This window comes from Cyprinodon tularosa, unplaced genomic scaffold, assembly GCF_016077235.1.
Source record: "Cyprinodon tularosa strain WSP-4 unplaced genomic scaffold, ASM1607723v1 ctg571, whole genome shotgun sequence".
NCBI classification, from domain to species: domain Eukaryota; kingdom Metazoa; phylum Chordata; class Actinopteri; order Cyprinodontiformes; family Cyprinodontidae; genus Cyprinodon; species Cyprinodon tularosa.
Window position 1 is genome coordinate 434,674 of NW_024039309.1, and position 18,809 is coordinate 453,482.

Sequence of the window (18,809 nt, forward strand, 5' to 3'; positions counted from 1 at the left end):
ACTGAATTAAAGAAAAAGATGGTTTTTATTCAAATATGTGTTTATATAGACCTATATAAAAGTCAGATGAAATCCAAATTTGATGGAACAAAGATAAACCCAAAGATAGAAACCTGCCAAAAATCAGAGATTTAAACCAAAATTTGAGCTTATGTTCCCCTTATAAACATGTACCTACTTAGATTTTTAAAGCCCTTCAGTTTTCACCTTGTATCATTGTATGCCGGCGAAATTTCCCCTCATTATAATGATCACCTGTGGCCTAAAAGCTTGGTTGTTCTTTAAGGATAAAATGATCAGAATCCTGATGACTGGTCTGTCTTCCTCTCCACTCCACTGGATCCACCTCCACTCATCCAGGCTCTGGATCAGGCCAACCAATCATCTGCAGCCTGGCAGTCTGTCCAGGTGACAATCACCTGAGAAGACACAAGAACTTTTACCGTTATCTGTTCCCATAAAAAATTATTTTCTGTTTACTTTTTTTGACCTAATCTAAAGAGCCTAGACTGTTATAACAAATCTTTCAGCTAATTATTTAATCTAGAAGATACCAAACAAATATTGGAAATACAAACATATTGGCAGCAAGGCTGGATTATCCAATGAGCTTTCTGAGCAGGGGCCTAGGGGCCCATGTCAGTTTGGTCAATACATGGTAGCCAGTGACCAATAACACACATGCTGTCACTGGTAATTTGAAAATAACTCTGAGGAATTATATGACTCCTCATGCACAATTGTGGTAACCGTGGCAACCAGTATGTGCGCCCCCCCCAACAACAAGAAGTGGTTGTTTCAAACAGAGGAGAACAAAAGTGTGTTTGTTAAGACGTGTGCCATCAATAAACAGGATCTTTGGTTATTGATCTCCATTTGGACGCTGAACTCAACAACATTTAGAGCAGATGCTCTGCAGGTTCAGAGCGGTGCTCTGGCTTCCCCACAAAAAGGAAAAAAAATGTAAGATTAAGATTTCTGAATCAGGGATATTCCTTCCTGTCTGTGTCGATCGGACCGAGATGATCTTACCCGAGCAAAAAAATTTAATAAATCACAGCAAACATTACGCTGCGATGTGAACAGGTGTCTTGAACTGTGTGCACGTCAGATACCAGGACTGCTACAAACAGGTGAGTTTCATTGTTCCAGAAACCTAGACTGATGAATAAATTGGGCCGCCACATATTCTTATTCCTCTTTATTAATTTCTGCAGTAGATTTTTTTCTGCTTTCCCACCCAGCATCCACCAGGCTGAGATGCCATAAGAACCCAAAATGAAATTAAAATAAATGTACTCCCAATCCATTTTTTTTATATAAGCTATTTTATTGGGTATGCACTGAATTGATTTTCCTATGCACAAAAAATGTGCGTGTAATGGAAAGTTGCGCAGCTTAGAGGGAACTTTGACTTGAGGATTTATCTCATCAAACGAGGGGGTGAAATGAGGCCGATGAAGATCTGGAGGGGATGTGAAAACTAAGCTGGGTTCAGATCTGAAGGAGGCCACCTTTAGCCAGACAGCAGGGACCACAGCTGCAGCAGCAGCAACTCACAGGGGCGTCACACACCTGTCGCCAGACAGAAGAAAGACCACAGAAGATGTGGAAGAGATGGAACAACAATTAGGAGAGCAGACAGCATGTCTAATTTAATTATAACATCTTTTAATTCAAAATTTTATTTTGTTCCAACAGAAAATTGGTGGCCAATTTTTGGTTTGAAAACATATTATAAAAAGCGTAAAAGATTCTTTACATAAAAGTGAAAAAAATACCATATACCGATGATAAATGATTGGCCGAAATTAGGTGTACAGGCTGACGTATAACTAACAGGCCGGCATAAAATAACGAAATTCTGATAAAGACTAGATTTATATACATGTTTAAGCTAGAATGACATTTAAATATGATTTCCCTACAACTTTAACAAATTAGAGTATTTTTAAAATGTGGGTTCAAAATAAGATTTAGCAGATAAAAAATGTGAACCTATCTCAATATAACTGTACTTGTCCTCTAAATCCAGGCCTGTTAGGCCGGTGGAATATCTAACAGACATTGATGAAAACTGAGCAGCTGACTGCCTGAGTAACTCATATTAGGCATAATATGAAAAATAATTGAAATTTTGACACTTAACATCTACACTGACCAAAATCCACAATGTTTATTTTCTTCCTATTTTTATATTTGTGCTACAGAGAACACAAAAGCTAATAAAATACATTGAAATCAATTACTTCAGTTAAATTAAGTATTAAACCTGTCATATATGTTGTGAATGAGTAGTGCTGATCTAAAATGTCTCCCTGACACTCTTAAAGAGATTTTAAAGTTTTTCTTTTTTATTTCATTATGAGGATGATTTCTTGTTTGAACTGAAAACAGCGGAACTGTTGTACCTAAGTGGTCCACGCCATGCTGATGAAGGCAGCAGCTCCAGGTTTGGTTCTGATAGATCTGCGTCTCCGAGGTCCATCACACATCTGCAAGATAAAGAGAGACAGAGTCCATAAAGCTGCTGAGAACAATCTGTAGTTTGTTTTGATTTGTAACTTATGTTTGTAGGTAATAAACAAAAAATGTCAAATAAACAGTTACAGATTCATGTTGTGTGTTTGACTTTAAGGCATACCGGGACGCAGCTGTTCTCCTGTTTGACACACAGCTGCAGTTTACAGTGCAGGTAGACCTCAGCAGAGCTTCCAGAGAACTGGAACATGTTGAAGGAGAAGTAGTTGGAGGTTCCCTCTCCGTTTCCTTCCACCTTCACCGTCTGGTCCTCAGAGTTTGGACAACTGCCGACAAAAGTGAAAACAATCTTAGTTTAATGGTCAGATTAGTGAGATTATAAAGCTCGTCATGACTGGATCTCAGCAGCAGTCTCACCCATTCTTAATCAGGTAATATTTGCGACCATCAGTGGGGGAGGCCTGGTCTGTTGCCCAGCAGGAGTCGGTTACCACAGCAACCAGGTTTTCATCCAGGCCGTCGGTGTCCAGCTCAACCCAGACCTTCTGGTTGAGCCGTATTTCTGTGTTTGAGTCCACAGCTTGTGTTCGGCCGGCGTCAGCGTAGGCCTTCATCGTCAGAGAGTAATTCCAAGGTCCGGATGAGATGACTTGGACCACAGAGCTGAAGGTAACCCACACAGATCCATTAGTTTCGTTGTTTAGAAAAAAGGAAACTTTTCTCATGTCTAACCAAAATGTTGATTCACATACGTTTTTTTTTCTAAACTATCTGGATAATTAGGCTTAAATCAAAATAATCAGTTGTTCATATTCTATTTTTGATTATGTAGTCTTTGGTGAGTTTGCTGAGTCAAACCAAGTTTTTTGTTTACCTGAGTTTTAATCTTGCTGTTTTTGTCTTTGCCTCTCGGCAGGAAGTCATCCTGCAAACTGTATGTTTCAGATCTTCTGAGAACCAAACTGAGCTGAGGATTCAAGTCTGTGGTTTGGATCAACCTTTCCCCCCAATAATTGTCTGGGGCTTCTCTCTGAGCAGGGGATTCATCTCCACAATAACCCGTTCAAGTACCGCAGGGAATCTATGTGGCAGTCAGCTTCTCAGTTCACCAAGGATCAACCGCAGTCTGGGTAAACCCTGTCCGTCCACCATCAAACAAGACAATCAGTGGAACATCCCACACCGACTGGATTCAATAAAAGACACCTTTTTCTGGAAACTTGAGTCTGCAACCTATTCCTCCTCTTCAAGTCAAGTATTCTAATTTCCCACTGAGCCTGAACTAACCGCAGTGTCTTCCCCTCACTTTCCAGTTTCGGTTTCAGAGCAACACTGGACTCATCTCATTATACTAAATAAACCTGTTAAACTTTTCCCTGGTCTCTCTGTTTGGTCTTCTGCATTTGGGTCAGATCTTTAATTAAATCATGACATATCATTTGGCAAAAAATGTCCAACAGGCAGTTTATATTAGGGCATCCAGGACTCCAACTTGGCCTTGAACTCCAGAATAGCCCAACAAAAATAATCAACCGCTAGTTTTCCTCAGCTGACCACTGTACATTCTTTGCTACCATGCGTGAAATGGTAACAATGCTCTGCCGTTGTTTGCCTTTTTCTTCCTCTCACACCGAACACTTACCCTAACCCTGTTTTTTGATGTGGTTTTATGGTAAAAAAAAAAAAAAAAAACTCTTTAAATTCCCCATCTAGCTGTTATAACAAAAACATGAATAAATATTATCATTGAAGGATTCATACTTTAATTGTTGCCACATTATTCCTTACACCCATGTCTAACTTAAGTTAACTTATGATAAGCATTGATTGACAGCAAGTCTAAGATTATCTGGTAAATACAGTCATGATCTGAAAGAGCCGTTATGATGACGTCCTCCAAATATGCTGGATCATCCCAGCAATAAATTCTCTATTGCTCATAAAAAAAGCAGAGGTGATATGATAACCACATGCCATGTCCAATGAATACACAGCCTCTGTACCTTATTTGTATCTTTTTTTTACTTTTCAAAAATCTAATTTTATATTTGGGATATTGATTGTTGGAAACCAGGCCTATCTGACTATACAGTTGAACACAGCTGACAGTGGCTGTCTGTCTAATTACAAAAGGGCCTCTAGTGACAAAAGAAAGTATTGCAAGAAGAGAAAAATTTGCCTTTGATTTATTTTTTTACTTACCTTTCAGGGCAGAAAATAAAACAAGGGAAAAAAACTTAAAACATTTTTTTGTTGTTTTTTTCCAGTGCAGTAAACTGTTAACACACTTAGGAAAGTTGTTTTGCTAAAGACAATAATTTAACCAAATGATTTAAGCTGTAGATATTTAGCCAGCTATCAAATCAGAAAATATATATTTAGTTTTTTCAAATGTCTGTATATGAAGATGATGCTGAATAAAAAAAAAAAATGAAATTATGTTGCTTCCCTTTCGAGAATCTGGGTCTAATAAACTCGAAGGAGGTGACCAAATGTATTTATGATTTGTTCTTTTTTATATATAGAAAGGAACTAACTTAATTCTTAACATGTAAACAGCCACAACACACCTGGACTTGACTCTGAAGGCCACAGTCTTTATATCAGGATCAGTGTGAGTGCAGGAGAAGTCGATGGAAACCTGGTCTTGGCGGGTAATGCCATCAGAGGAAAGGTTCTGGGTCATGATGGTGTTTTTGTAGACAGTTTGGCTGTTGTTTTTCTGAAGATTGAAGCAATAAAATGTTTGAAACGGATATTATTTAACGATTACTGGGTTGGAACTAAACCAGAACCTAAACTGAAGAAAATACACTGGTTGATTTAAACTATAATGATCTAGAGGAGCGGGAACCTACCGTGATTTCAGTCCCACATAGGTTGGAGCTGTTGAAGCTGAAAGTCACCATGTGGCTCTGCTCATCCACCTGTCCTCTGCAGGTCGCCTCTTTCAGCTGCAAGGCAGAGTAGTCGATGCCTTTTTCCTCCAGGAGACAATCGACCAGAGTCAGAGAAGCAGAGTTCAGACTGCAGACCGGTGAGTCACCTGAAGGTTACAGTGTTGGTTAGGAAAATCCCAGTTAGAGGGTTTGCTCCAATCATTCAGACCTGTCTTTATGGTGTCACAGCTGTCATACCCAAAGAGTTGGTCTCTCTGTACTTGGAGGCAAAAATGGCTCTACAGAGGCAGCCAGTTTCTCCACCAGCAGTCTTCTCTCCACAGAACTCATGATCGCTGCAGGTCCTGTCCTGGCAGAAGGCCCTAGGAGGCGCTGCAGAGCAACATTCATCATGTATTAAGCTGAAAATGGTAAACTTCTTCAGAACAGATGAAGACAATCAGGTCTCACAGCACTCAGCCTTGGACCTCCAGTCCCCCAGGGTGCTGTTGCTCCTCATGCTGCAGGCTCTGGCGTAGGCCTCCAGGAACTGACACCTGAGGCCGTCCAGATCAGGATAGCTGCACAAAGTGTCTTTGCAGACGGCGATGTGGGGCTCTGGGTCAACGCCACAGGATGTAAAGGGCGCCTCCTGTAGGATGTTACAGCTGCTCCACATGTAGAAAGAAACATGGAGAACATAGATGATGGGGAAAGAGATTTATCTCCCATCAGAGTTCAGGTCACATGATATTAAAGATGTGATGTAACATGTAGTTTCCCACAGAGATCAGAGTTAAACACACAGATGTTTCTGAATGAATCTGCTCACCGTTCAGACATCTTGGTGCAGTTGATCAAACTGTCACTGGTGTCGGTGTGCTGCTTCTCACAGCTAGGGGGCGACACACAACAAGGTCAGGACTGATTCCTGAGCAGATGTAGAGTCCACTCATCCAGCAGCAGCAGTCAGTGAGGAGGTCTTACCTGGTGGAGTTGTCCTCAGAGAGCCTCTCTTCACTCAGAGACCTGCTGGAGTTTCCACACAGACCCTGTGGAGACTGTCCAGGTGGTCCTGGATAGGATCAGGACACAATGAGAGTCAAACTGGAGGAACACAGCAGCTGAAACAAGGACAGCAGAGTTTAAGTTCATCATGACCCAAACCTGACCAGTGTTCTGTACCTTCCAGGTGGATCTGTGTGGTGGAGCCATCAAAGAAGACAGAAGCAGTGAAGTCTGAGAGCGTCACCTTGGCAGTGACTCCAGTTTGGTCCTTAGAGAGCTGCACGCCGTGAACAGTCTGAACCGAGCTGTTGAGGTTCAGCTCTGAGTTGTTCAGCTGGTTCACAAAGAGACAAAGTGGAGGAAACACTGAGGGGAACGTTTCAAACCCTGACTGTTTCTATGGCAACAACCACTAAGTTTAGCAGCATTCAGAGAGCTGATGCCACTGAGGAAACCAGAGACACCGTCAGGATCAAACTACTCTCTGATCTACGACCTGTGTCTGCAGGCGACTCACCACAACTCTGCCTCCTTGGTTCAGACCAATGGCCTGTCCTGCCAGTTGCAGCGTCACGCTGTCCAGGAAGCTCACATCTTTACGACGGCGCTCCTGGAAGTTGGCCAGAACCTGGAAGCCTGGTGCTGATGGGATCCTCAGCAGAGAGTATGAACAGCGATCCTTCACAGAGTTCTGCTGGCCGTGGAAGTCGATGACAGCGGGACCTGTCACCGTGCAGATGGCGTCCATCATGGAGTCAGAGGAGCACCTGATGAGGGCAGGAGGCATGCATAGGGTCTATCAGTGAATGAGAAAGTACCTCAAAACTTATTGTTTATATTATTTATATCTGTTACCTAATTCAGACACTAAGACTCACATATAACACAGACTGATTTATTTAGAGTTTTAATTTCTGTTCATTATGAAAAAAGCACAAGGTGGCAGCTTGCTGGAGCTCATCTTTATTATTTTGAGCCTTCCTTTCTTCCTCTTGTGTCATTGTTTCCTAGAGGTTCATTTTGTTCCTTCTAGTGTTTCGTCCCATGAAGCTGGAAGACTTTAGACGTTAATTTTGGTTTAAACATCGCTCTGTTATCTGTTGAATGCAGCAGCACACAGATGTCTACGTTTTCCTGAAAAGGTCCAACTATTCTGCCTTCATCAGTTGTGGCCCATAAATCTGTCTCTATTTCCTCCTCTTTCAGGAGGAATGGGACATAATTCCAGCAAAATCACGTGAGAAGCTTTTTTTATCCTTTAAGAATCGTTTTCAATAAATTCAGCTGCTGCATGGAAGACCAGCTTATTTAGCAATGACCTTTATGGCTTCTTCTCCTTCTGGAAGCTTCTGGACAACGCTGCAATAACCTGCAATAACCTCAGGACTGTCTGTCTTATAATGTTGTCCAAATACCACATCTGTTTTTGGTTAAGTATGTTTATTATTTAAATATTAAAGGAAGCATCATTTTATTTATTTATTTATTTGTTTTTTTTTTTTGTTTTTTCCAGAAACCCCAGATCAACACTGTTCTAACTTCAACTGAATCAACCACCTCTCCTTCCTCTGTAAAACCATTGGATCTATCTGTGTGGGAGTCTGGCTGCTATCCATATATATGCGTATCTGTGCAACGAGAGCAAAGTGGAACCAAAGTCAAATTCCTTGTTCTGCCACAACTTGGACCAATAAAGCTGATTCTGAAAACAATAGACCACCAGTGGGCAGTCTACTGTTCCTCATCCCGCCCTAAAAATACCAAAAGTTGACCTACTGACCTGCCGTTGCCTTGACAACGCTCCAGAGGTCCACAGGTGGAGTTCTGCAGGATGGCATCCTCAGAGCAGATGAGACTGACACAGGTTTGAGGATCAGAACTGACCACATCACCTCGGTTATAGAGACCACCTGAGAAAATAAGGAAGATTTTCTGAGCTGAAAACTCAGACATTTATGAATAATTTATTTTGTCCCAAAACAAAAAGAATATATAAAATTTGACTATTTGATTTTAGCCACAGAATCAGGAGGTTTATGCTTGAATGGAGAGATTCACAGACCTGAGTGTCTGCAGCCGGTCAGGTCTGCATATGCAAAACCTAAAGTCGCATTAATAGACTTGACTTTGATTCCATCCACCAGAATATCAACCAGCTACAAAACAACAAAGAGTCAGAACCACAGGTCTGAAACATAGACGGAGCAACATGGAAACAAACATGTCCTGATAAGAGAAAATCAGCAGGAGGAAAGTTTGTTATAGAATCATCATTCAGTTAGAGGAGATCCTTTATTCAGACTTTGATCACGGTTCCTTACCGATGGAATCCAAGCCTCATATATTAGAGCAGTTTCTGACCCAAAGCTGAATATGCCATAAGCTCCCTGTAAGAAGAACAATTTAAGCATGTTTTACTCTTTATAAAAAAACATAAAAAAACACTTTAAATTGCATCAGATACAAAATATTACAGAAGCATCGGTGGTCTGTGGTGATTTTTTAACCTAACATAAACATTTAGTGTTTAACTTTTTTCTTTGAAAGTTTAATAATAAAAAAGTAGATTGACTTAATGTTGAAGAACTTACAGATGGAGAGAATATGGCAACATAGCATTCCATGGTGGTGTTTATGGCTGGCACATTCTGATGAATGAGAGATTCTAGATTTTTATCCCTTCCTCCAAAATCAAACCGTGCCTCCTCCACTTTTGGTCCCACCAAACAGTTGCCTTTGGTCTGAGGGTCGTAGAATCCGTTGAAACAGCTCACTAAGTTTTCACTCGTAAAGTTCACCTGGAAGAGTCAGAACCAGAAAATAAAGACTAGAATCAACATTTCTAGGACAAGCAAGTCATCTGTAAACATGGATGAAAAACATGTTTGAGAGTAAAACATGTTTGAGAGTAAAACACTGTTGAAGGTCCCAGAAAAAAATAATCAATACACATTTTTCTGTTTAACTTTCAGACTGAAAAATACTATAAATCAATTTGATTTGAATGAAACCTGGACTCTCAGCTGTTGGATGGTGGAGTCATGAGTAACACCTGGCAGCTCAACTATTTAAAGGTTTTGCAGAAAGGTTTAAATGTTACAATAAATTGAGTCTATTTTTTCACCTTTTAATGCCATAAGCATGAAGTAATGATAACTATCAGACATGTGAATAAAACTCTGGGAGGTCTTAGCTCCTGATCTTTAGAAAGTTTTACGTTTTTAAACCCGTGCAAACTTGTTTTTGACAAAGAAGCTGCAAAGTGATTTGCCTTTTGCAGTTCAGCAGACAGCGAGTGCAAAGCTTGCATGTTTGCCTTCATCAATATACTGATCATATTTTAATAACCAGAATGTGTTAATTAATGGGTGGAGGAAATACAAATATAAAAGATTTACCATGTGCAAAGGGATGTTTTTAAATCTGAAACTCAACTGCATTCTTCTCTTTTCATGTCTGTTTCTCCATTAGAGTCTTTCTTTAACGACCCGCCCTTCCTGCTCTAAGTTTTCCTGATGTTTTTATTTTAAGTACCCTGGTGTCAGATTAGTCTGCCTCTAATAGTGTCTACCTTTTTAACACCCATTTAAAAGTACATGAAACTCAAGGTGAAAACAGAACAAATATTGTGGCTCATAAAAACCTTTCTGCAAAGTTTGAATAAACTCCTAAAGGCTAAAGTAAGCGTGACTTGGCCCAGGGCTGGTGCTGGTTCTGTGTCCCTCGGTCCTGCTGGTCATCCTCTCAGTCCAGCTCTCTTCTTCCTCTCCAGACAGTATTAAGCAGCCAGGAATCTATTTAGATCAGTTCAAACCATTTTATAAACACAGAGAATCCACACTAGAGGTGGAGGCAGAGTTCTTCTTCATTACAAACAAGCATTGATAACAGAAACTATTATTATCCACCATAAAGAGCTTTATTAAACACTCAACTAAAGAAACTAATCAAACAGCTTTGGAGGCTTTTTGCCAATCACTGCAACATCCTCTTTGGAATAAAATATAATTTCAGCTAAAATGTAAGGAAATGATTTAATCCTACTTCTCAGCATCTATGATGCTAAAGTAGTGATTACATATTACACATTGCATCAGGTTCTTATGGATCGATTTTACCCTCAACAGATCAAACAATTATTTGAAAACTGTATTTTGAACTTACTCAGGTTATGTTTGTCTGAATTCCAGTTATACCACAATACTTACATAGAGTGTTTCGTACTTCTGTCCAAAATACGTGATGGGACACGAGCTGATGTTTAACTCAGAATTGGAAAATAATTGTCCAGCAGCACCTGCAGAAACATGAGAGATGTGACTCAAGGTCTGTCACCAACTTGTCACATCAAGTTTTTCTTCTATCAGATCTTTAAAGTCTTTTGTTGATTCAACTGAAAGTATGTTGAAACCTCTCATCATTTCCACTGTTCTGAAGGTTAGGTCAGGATATTTGACCCAGTTAAGTCAGAAATAAAGACTTTAGATGTGTTTCCACACTAGTTTTAATAACGGGGCCATCAGACATCACAGCCTCTATGTGCATACCAGGCAGCGCCATGACTGCAAACAGGAGGAACAGGAGGCGGAGCATGTTGGCAGAGGCTGGTCAGATGATCTGGAAGACAGAGAAATCATCTGTTTTAATTGACCGACAGACAAAATCAGAAATGTTTCCCTGAAAGCATTTGTTAATCTGAATAGATGAACCATTGGAATGAGTCACAGTTATTCTCAATTACTTTAGATAGAAAATAAAGACATTTTTAGTTGAACAGACATGGCTGCCCATGAAAGCAGAAGCTCATTCTGGTATACTATTTAATTTATTACTGACTAATTTCTGATAATAAATGTATATTTTATCATCAGACTGACTGATTCGCATGTTTATGTGTTAAACAATGTGAGCAGTCTAGCTGAAGCCCAGCTTTAGTTTCAGAAAGAAGAGACAGGCCTCCCAGGTATTGAGAGAAAGAGGAAGAAGCCCAATGACTTTGTGCTCCACATTTATTAGTCTAATAAACTTAAACCAGTCCTGTTATTCTAGAAAGGACTGGAACCAAAAGGCTGCTAGTTAGTTAGTTAACCTGCTCAACAATGCAACAGTTAATAGGATCCTGAACTTTGGATAGAGAGGAATAGCAAAAAGAAATGATTATTGATCATTATAACATGTTTCTTTGACAGGTTGTGACTGACTGATGATGTCATAAACTATGAACTCATCACATCAGGGCGATCTGACGAGCAAGGCAAACAAAGCCGTCTTTTTTTCTCTCCTCATGCTCCATCTCTATTTTTCCACATAGTTTTCTGCTCTTATTTCTCTCTCCCACTCTGTCCCACTGAGGCTAGCAGATCAACCTGGTGTTACATATTAAATAAAACCAGTATTTCCTTCTCAATTAAATGAAAAATACTTCATCCCAAGGGAAATTAAATGTTTGAAGGTTAAAGTCGCAGTCTATCCCATAGCGGATATTTTTGGGGTTTTAAGGAGTTCCCAAAAAACATGGCAACAAAAATCTACATTACAATAGGATAAAATGTTGAAATTACCATTCGATAAAAACCAAAAATACTGAAAGAAGTAATTTATCACATGTATGCTATGCATCTTTACTGTTTTCAAGTACAATTAGGACAATCCCATATTTACTGACTAAATATGGGGGAAAAAAGATGCTCAGATGATGATGATGATGATGATGACAGACTATGTAAATTGTTATAGTTTTATAGTTGCTGTTGTTTTGTTTCAGGAGATTTATGAATGTATTAATTGGAGTGCGTGTTTTTATGTTATATTGCAGCCTTGTCTTCTATCCAAAGACAAATTCCTGCCAAAAATAAAATAGCCTATAATACCTAATATTTAATTTCTAAGTATTTTAATGTTATATCATGGTTACAACTAAAGGCTGACAAAATACCAAAGGGCCTTATAAACATTTTACCAGCAATTTTAACCTGAGGTAAGATTTCCATATACAAAAACGATTGAATAGCATATAAAGGTGATTCATGATTTCATTTTTTTTTCTTGTGGGGGGGGGGGGGGGGGGGGGGGGGGGATAAATAGACAACTTGTAAGAAACACTAATCAAATCATTGATCACGGGCCAATGTGTATTTTCATAATAATAAAATGAAAAATAAAGAGTATGCAGGGAACCTTTTTTAATGCATGCTGATGCTGGGCATGGTTTGCCACGGTTGCTAGGTTGTTACCAGGGACTCTAAAGCGCGAAGAGGAATCTGAAGAGATAATGACATCTATCACAACTGATGGGGCTCCATCTATGGTTGGGCGCACTGCTGGATTCGTTGCTCTATTTAAGCCGTCTGAAACTTTCCTGGATTTTTTGGATCTACCACTGCGTCATTCTTCAACAGCAGCTGTGGGGCAATATTTTAAATATGAAGCATGTCATTGACGTTGCGATGAAGATCGCTTGCTCTGTTCAGGCCGGGAGTTTCCAGAGGCGTTTATTTCGTGCCCTTTTGCACTTTTTTTTCCCTTTTTCCATCACTAATTGACAGTTTGTGTGTGTATCAATTGGTTTATTTAGATTTTTTGACTGCACAGCCTTTGTCTGGAGGTCTCGACTGCTCCTTTATGTAGTTTTGGTGAGTCTGATGAGTGAGTGAGTGAGTGAGTGAGTGAGTGAGTGAGTGAGTGAGTGAGTGAGTGAGTGAGTGAGTGAGTGAGTGAGTGAGTGAGTGAGTGAGTGAGTGAGTGAGTGAGTGAGTGAGTGAGTGAGTGAGTGAGTGAGTGAGTGAGTGAGATATGGTGTGAAGTTCTTATGAGAGTGTTAAGTTCTGTTTTTGAAACCTATTTTTTGACACAATTGCTCATTTCCCCGTTTGTTGGACTTACTGTTTATTCTCCACCTGTGCAAATAAAAAACAAATACTGCCCATCTCTTGTGTTTGGCTTGGTAGATCTCGGCATGCCATCAACTTCAAAAGTAGATCTTGCTTTAAAAAAAGGTCGGGCACCCCTGATGATGACACAGTATCAGCTGGCCCTAAAGCAATTCTGGCAAACTGCCTGGAATGTCTGTAGGCAGAGACAATGCTTCCCTAACAGGTTTTTCAGTACGAGCAGGGAGCTACTGAGATCCCCCAGGCTGGAGTTACACAGGCGGCTCTGTTGTGATGGAGAGCCGAGCCAACAGGCCTTTGGTCGTGACATCTGGACCATGACTGATGGAACAGCATCTCAGATACACATCTCAGCAGGATGGCAGGGCTTCTCCCAATTCTGATGATTCAGCTTGGATCAAACATTTGTGGCGTTTTCCCCAAAACACATGTGGAGGTTTCCTCACTGACTATATTATTTTGTGAGGAAAAATGCACTTTTTCCATATTTGATTTGATGAAAATAATATAAACACTCCAACCATTAAGCTCTACAGCTATTTTTAAAAGGCCGTTACTAAATATTGTGTACTTATTTTTATCGTCTGTAAACTAAACAGACGGCTACGGTTCACAAACTAAGCACATAAAAAGTCAAGGTCTGGGTTTATTTTAAGACGCTGTTCTAATCCTTGATCATACTAAAACAGATTAATTAATTTAAATGTTAACTATTGAACAGGATAGCAATCTAATTTTTTAATACCTCCTACTTTGCAATAATTTCATTAAAATCCACATGTCTGATTACAGAAATGTCAGCTGGCCTTACCTTTACAGCAGGATGAGGATCGGGAAGGCCACTGCTCAGGAGGCTGTGGGCTCGGTGGATGCTCCTCTGTCTGATGGACTCTGCTGGTGACACGGGTTTTATCCTGGCTGATGAGGAGGAAGGGTTTACAGCGAATCAGCTGAGGGGAAGGTGTCAAACTAACGACACACCTACAGACCTAAATATGATCATATCCGGAATTAGTGACGTATATCGTACCATTGGCTGCTGTGCTACCTGCAGTAACATGGAACTGTAATAAACACTATAGGAATGTGCTTTACCGTGGAAGAGGCACATTATAGAAGAATGTCTTACTGTGAAAAGGTGTGGAACATTCTAAATGCACCTTACACAACAGCGAAACATTTCCTCGTATTTTCCTTTGCATGTGTGACACATTATAGCTGAGCTTGAAGATGAAGCCACAGGTCTTTCAGCTTTGATTCTGTAATTCTACATCAAAGATCCTAAACGTAATGTAGTGAAACATCATTCAGTCGTTAGGCTCTATTCATGATCTAAAGGTCAGCAGACTCTGCCTGACGTGAATACAGTAATAGTTCTCACTACATTTAGACATTTTCAACTTGCAGCAATTGGGTATCAGATGTGTATTTATTTTGGTTCAGCTTACTAAAAGCGTGATATATTGTAAGTGTCAGCATCTCAGCTTCCTCACTCCTGCATAGGACGGCTCAAGGATGACTGTGAAACACGCAACCTGTCAATAAGGTCAATATATCCCCACCCCATTGCTGAGTGCAGCTTACTGGGTGGTTGAACAGGTGCGACGCGTGGTTCTTCCTGTTTCCCTAGAAACTGCTGGGGAATCTAAACCAGATAACAAGCCATGCATCTATCATGTAACAGCAGATCAGTGGAATTTCTGAAAACAGTGCAATGGCTGCCATCCCTTTGCACGTATGCATGTCTTTATTGAAATACCTATGGACGTGTGGGATGCTTTGCACCTTAATCCCCTAATCTGCAACCGTTTTTTTGTTTGTTTGTTGTTTTACATGTAGAATAGTGGCTTTTATCCTTGAGATGCAGGGAAGAGCCTTTTGCTCATCACAAAAGCTGCAGCCAGAGTTAGGATGAAAATCAAAAAGAGAGATCATATTTCTCCTGTTTTAGCTTCTCTTCATTGGCTTCCTGTGAAAACAGGAATAGAATTTAAAGGTTCTCCTTCTCACATATAAAGCCCTAAACAACCAAGCTCCATCTTAGATCAGTGATCTGGGGCCTGGGGTATAAAGTATATCTGCTTTCAAAAAAACACGCAGCACAATGTTTCACACAAAATTTGGGAAAGATGAATATGAACTTTGTGTGAACGTGTGCGGCAATACTTTTCAATTCAGTTCAGTTCATTTCTATAGCGCTAATTCACAGCACATGTCATCTCAAGGCTCTTTCCAGTTCACCAGATCATACAGTCAAATTGATTCAAAGTTTTCTATCTAAGGAAAACCAGTTGATCAAGGGCAACACCAGGGGGTGGCCGAGGGTGGACACCCTGGGCTATGACCAGGCCGCCCCACAGCCATGTTAGCTGATGTTATATGAAGTTACCTATGATGGCCTGGAAGAATCATTTCCAACTGGGACACATGGAGAGAGGCTTTGTGCCGTTTATACGTCTTTACAGATTCATTTGTAAATGGGCTCTGGGTGGTCCTGGCAGTTCTTCCAGCTGCGTTCTATTTCACACAACTTGGGATGCATAAAAGGAAGGTGTTTGTGGTTGAAGCTCTATGCACATTTTATATATTCCATTTCCCACTGCACATCTCTAAATTTCTCCTTAACTTTCAGTATGAAACATGTTCACACTTATGTATCAGCCCCCTGATTTTTGTTTTAACAGAGAACGTTGTTCTCATTCTGCAGGTTTACTAGTGGTTCTTAGAATTTCTAAAAGTAGAATGGGAGGCAGATCTTTTAGTTATGAGGCTCCTCTCCTGTGGAACCAACTACCAGTTTTAGCCTGTGGGAGCAGACACCCTTCCTTGGGTTAACCTAAGCTATCTGTTCCTTATGCTCCTTATCCTACTTCTTCACTTAAACCAGCTGAAAGATCAACTGCTTAAAAATATCGGATCCTAGATGTAGATTTAAAGAATCAAAGCTAAAAGTGTCGGGGCGCTGTGGTAACTACCTGCCGGTTCGGCATTCTCGCCCCTTTTTTTCCCTGCAGGTGGCTGCGGACGTGCGGGGTGGTGCTGAACACACGTGTACTGCGTTTCATGGTTGTGGGACGTCTTAAAAGAGAGCGGCTGTCAGCACCTCAACGCTGGATTATTTGCCTTACCTGGTATCAGCACTATCGGCCAGCGTCCCATGACGTATTCTCTCTCTAAGAGCTCCATTCCTGTCTCCTAGGTTGTCTTGATCCAGAACCCTCTTGGAGAACCCCTCAAAAACGCTGATTCCTGCCGGGCATAAACACTACCGTTCAAAAGTTTGGGGTCACAGTTAAATTTCCTTATTTTTTAAGGAAAAGCACCGTACTTTTCAATGAAGATAACTTTAAATTAGTCTTAAATTTAAAGAAATACACTCTATACATTGCTAATGTGGTAAATGACTATTCTAGCTGCAAATGTCTGGTTTTTGGTGCAATATCTACATAGGTGTATAGAGGCCAATTTCCAGCAACTATCACTCCAGTGTTCTAATGGTACAATGTGTTTGCTCATTGGCTCAGAAGGCTAATTGATGATTAGAAAACCTTTGTGCACCTCGTGTTCACCCATCTGAAAACAGTTTGGCTCGTTACAGAAGCTACAAAACTGACCTTCCTTTAAGCAGATTGAGTTTCTGGAGCATCACATTTGTGGGGTCAATTAAACACTAAAAATGGCCGGAAAAAGAAAACTTTGATCTGAAACTCAACAGTCTATTCTTGTTCTTAGAGATGGAGGCTATTCCATGCAAGAAATTGCTAAGAAATTGAAGATTTCCTACAACGGTGTGTACTACTCCCTTCAGAGGACAGCACATACAGGCTCTAACCAGAGTAGGAAAAGAAGTGGGAGGCCGCGTTGCACAGTTGAGCAAGACGATAAGTACATTAGAGTCTCTAGTTTGAGAAACAGATGCCTCACAGGTCCCCAACTGGCATCTTCATTAAATAGTACCTGCAAAACACCAGAGTCAACATCTACAGCTGCGGGATTCTGGGCTTCAGGGCAGAGTGGCAAAGAAAAAGCCACATCTGAGACTGGCCAATAAAAGAAAAAGATTAAGATGTGCAAAACAACACTGACATTGGAGACAGATGAAGCTGACAACACTGACAGATGAAGCCACGTGTCTTTTAGGCTTTTATTCTCTAATTCTACACCAAGGATCCTAAATCTGATGTAGTGACGCATCTTTGAGTTTTCAGGATCTAGTCCTGATTTCCTGGAGCTTCACCTTCAAAATAGCGTTCTTCATTGTTGAACCACTTCAGAGGTGAAGCACATTTGAAAAATAAAAGAAACCTAATAAAGAAAATCTTGATGTCTAGAGCTACATGTGTGATATAATTCAAACCCCAAACAGGTCCACATCTTTTTTATTAAGATGTATTCTATTTACAAAAGCACATTCATGCACAGATCAGGCTCTGTCAGAAATATAAATACAGTAATAGCTCGGTTTACATTTGGAAATAATCTATGAGCTATAATTGTCTCTCCGATTATGATCCATTCAGGTGGATTTTATTAAAGGTAGAACATTTTACATCTCAGCTTTCTCCTCCTTACACGGAGCAGCTCAGGGATGACTGGGAAATACAGCCTTTCCTATTGCAAAGAGTGCAGCTACTGAGCAGCTGAACAGGAATGACGCATGGTTCATCCTGGTTTCCTCTATGGTGGAGCAAAACTGACATCATTAGAAATAAAAGCAGATTCTGCTGCAGGTTTCTTCCTGTTTAAAGGGACAATTTGCTCTCAGCTGTTTCTTACATAGAAACATTTTATATGTGATTGAATTGTCTGTGTAAAGTAGCTGTAGATGACATGTGCGGTAAATTGGTATTATATAAATAAGAAGAATTGATTATTTTGATTGTCTATTTTATATTCATTCCTACATGCTCTATATTTTAGATGCACCATAAAAAACTGCCCAGAAAAGCAGAATAAAAAAATTTTTTAGCTGAGATTTTTTTATAAAGAAAGGCAAGAGGATGGAAAAAATATCTGCTACAAACTATTTAGTCCAGTGACTGAGGAAATGATTAACTGACCAAAACCTGTTTAGAGAAAAATGTTCCTATAGCAGATGAATAGAAGCTTTGAAGGACGTTTGATCATTGGAAACTGAGCTGACTGCAGAAATTAGCAGCTGGTCTTACATTTTACAGGAGGATGAAGATGATGAAGGCCAGTGTGCAGGAGGCTGAGGGTTTGGTGGATGCTCCTCTGCCTGATGGTCTCTGCTGGTGTCATCCTGCCTAAAGAGGAGGAAGGGTTCACAGTGAATCAGCTGAAGCAAAGAGGTCAGACTAAAGACAAACCTACAGGTGGAAACTTGAATGGGATCATATCTGGGGTTATGGAGCTGTGGAGCTGTGGCAGCAAGTGATCATGACTAGAGCAACAACTGAAAGGTGACAGCTAGAAGATGCATCACTACATAGATTTAGGATCCTAGATGTAGATTTAAAGAATCAAAGCTAAAAGTGTCGGGGCGCTGTGGTAACTACCTGGCTGTTCGCCCCTTTTTTTCCCCACAGAT

The 18,809-nt window shown here is 40.3% G+C and overlaps 1 protein-coding gene across 1 annotated transcript; it reads right to left on the reverse strand.

Moving 5' to 3' along the window:
• Nucleotides 1–304: 304 nt before the first annotated feature.
• Nucleotides 305–18,525, reverse strand: LOC119797123 (pancreatic secretory granule membrane major glycoprotein GP2-like). Its single transcript, XM_038306078.1, has 20 exons — nucleotides 18,427–18,525; nucleotides 16,387–16,507; nucleotides 14,070–14,176; nucleotides 10,916–10,985; nucleotides 10,577–10,665; nucleotides 8,960–9,166; nucleotides 8,431–8,524; nucleotides 8,149–8,278; nucleotides 6,886–7,135; nucleotides 6,546–6,702; nucleotides 6,348–6,435; nucleotides 6,193–6,255; nucleotides 5,832–6,028; nucleotides 5,619–5,753; nucleotides 5,340–5,527; nucleotides 5,052–5,203; nucleotides 2,899–3,144; nucleotides 2,645–2,807; nucleotides 2,412–2,495; nucleotides 305–419 (listed from the first exon to the last, which is right to left on the reverse strand). The coding sequence occupies exons 4-19, from the start codon at nucleotides 10,959–10,961 to the stop codon at nucleotides 2,412–2,414; spliced, it is 2,289 nt and encodes a 762-aa protein (XP_038162006.1). The 5' UTR covers nucleotides 10,962–10,985; nucleotides 14,070–14,176; nucleotides 16,387–16,507; nucleotides 18,427–18,525; the 3' UTR covers nucleotides 305–419.
• Between the last annotated feature and the right edge of the window lie 284 nt (nucleotides 18,526–18,809).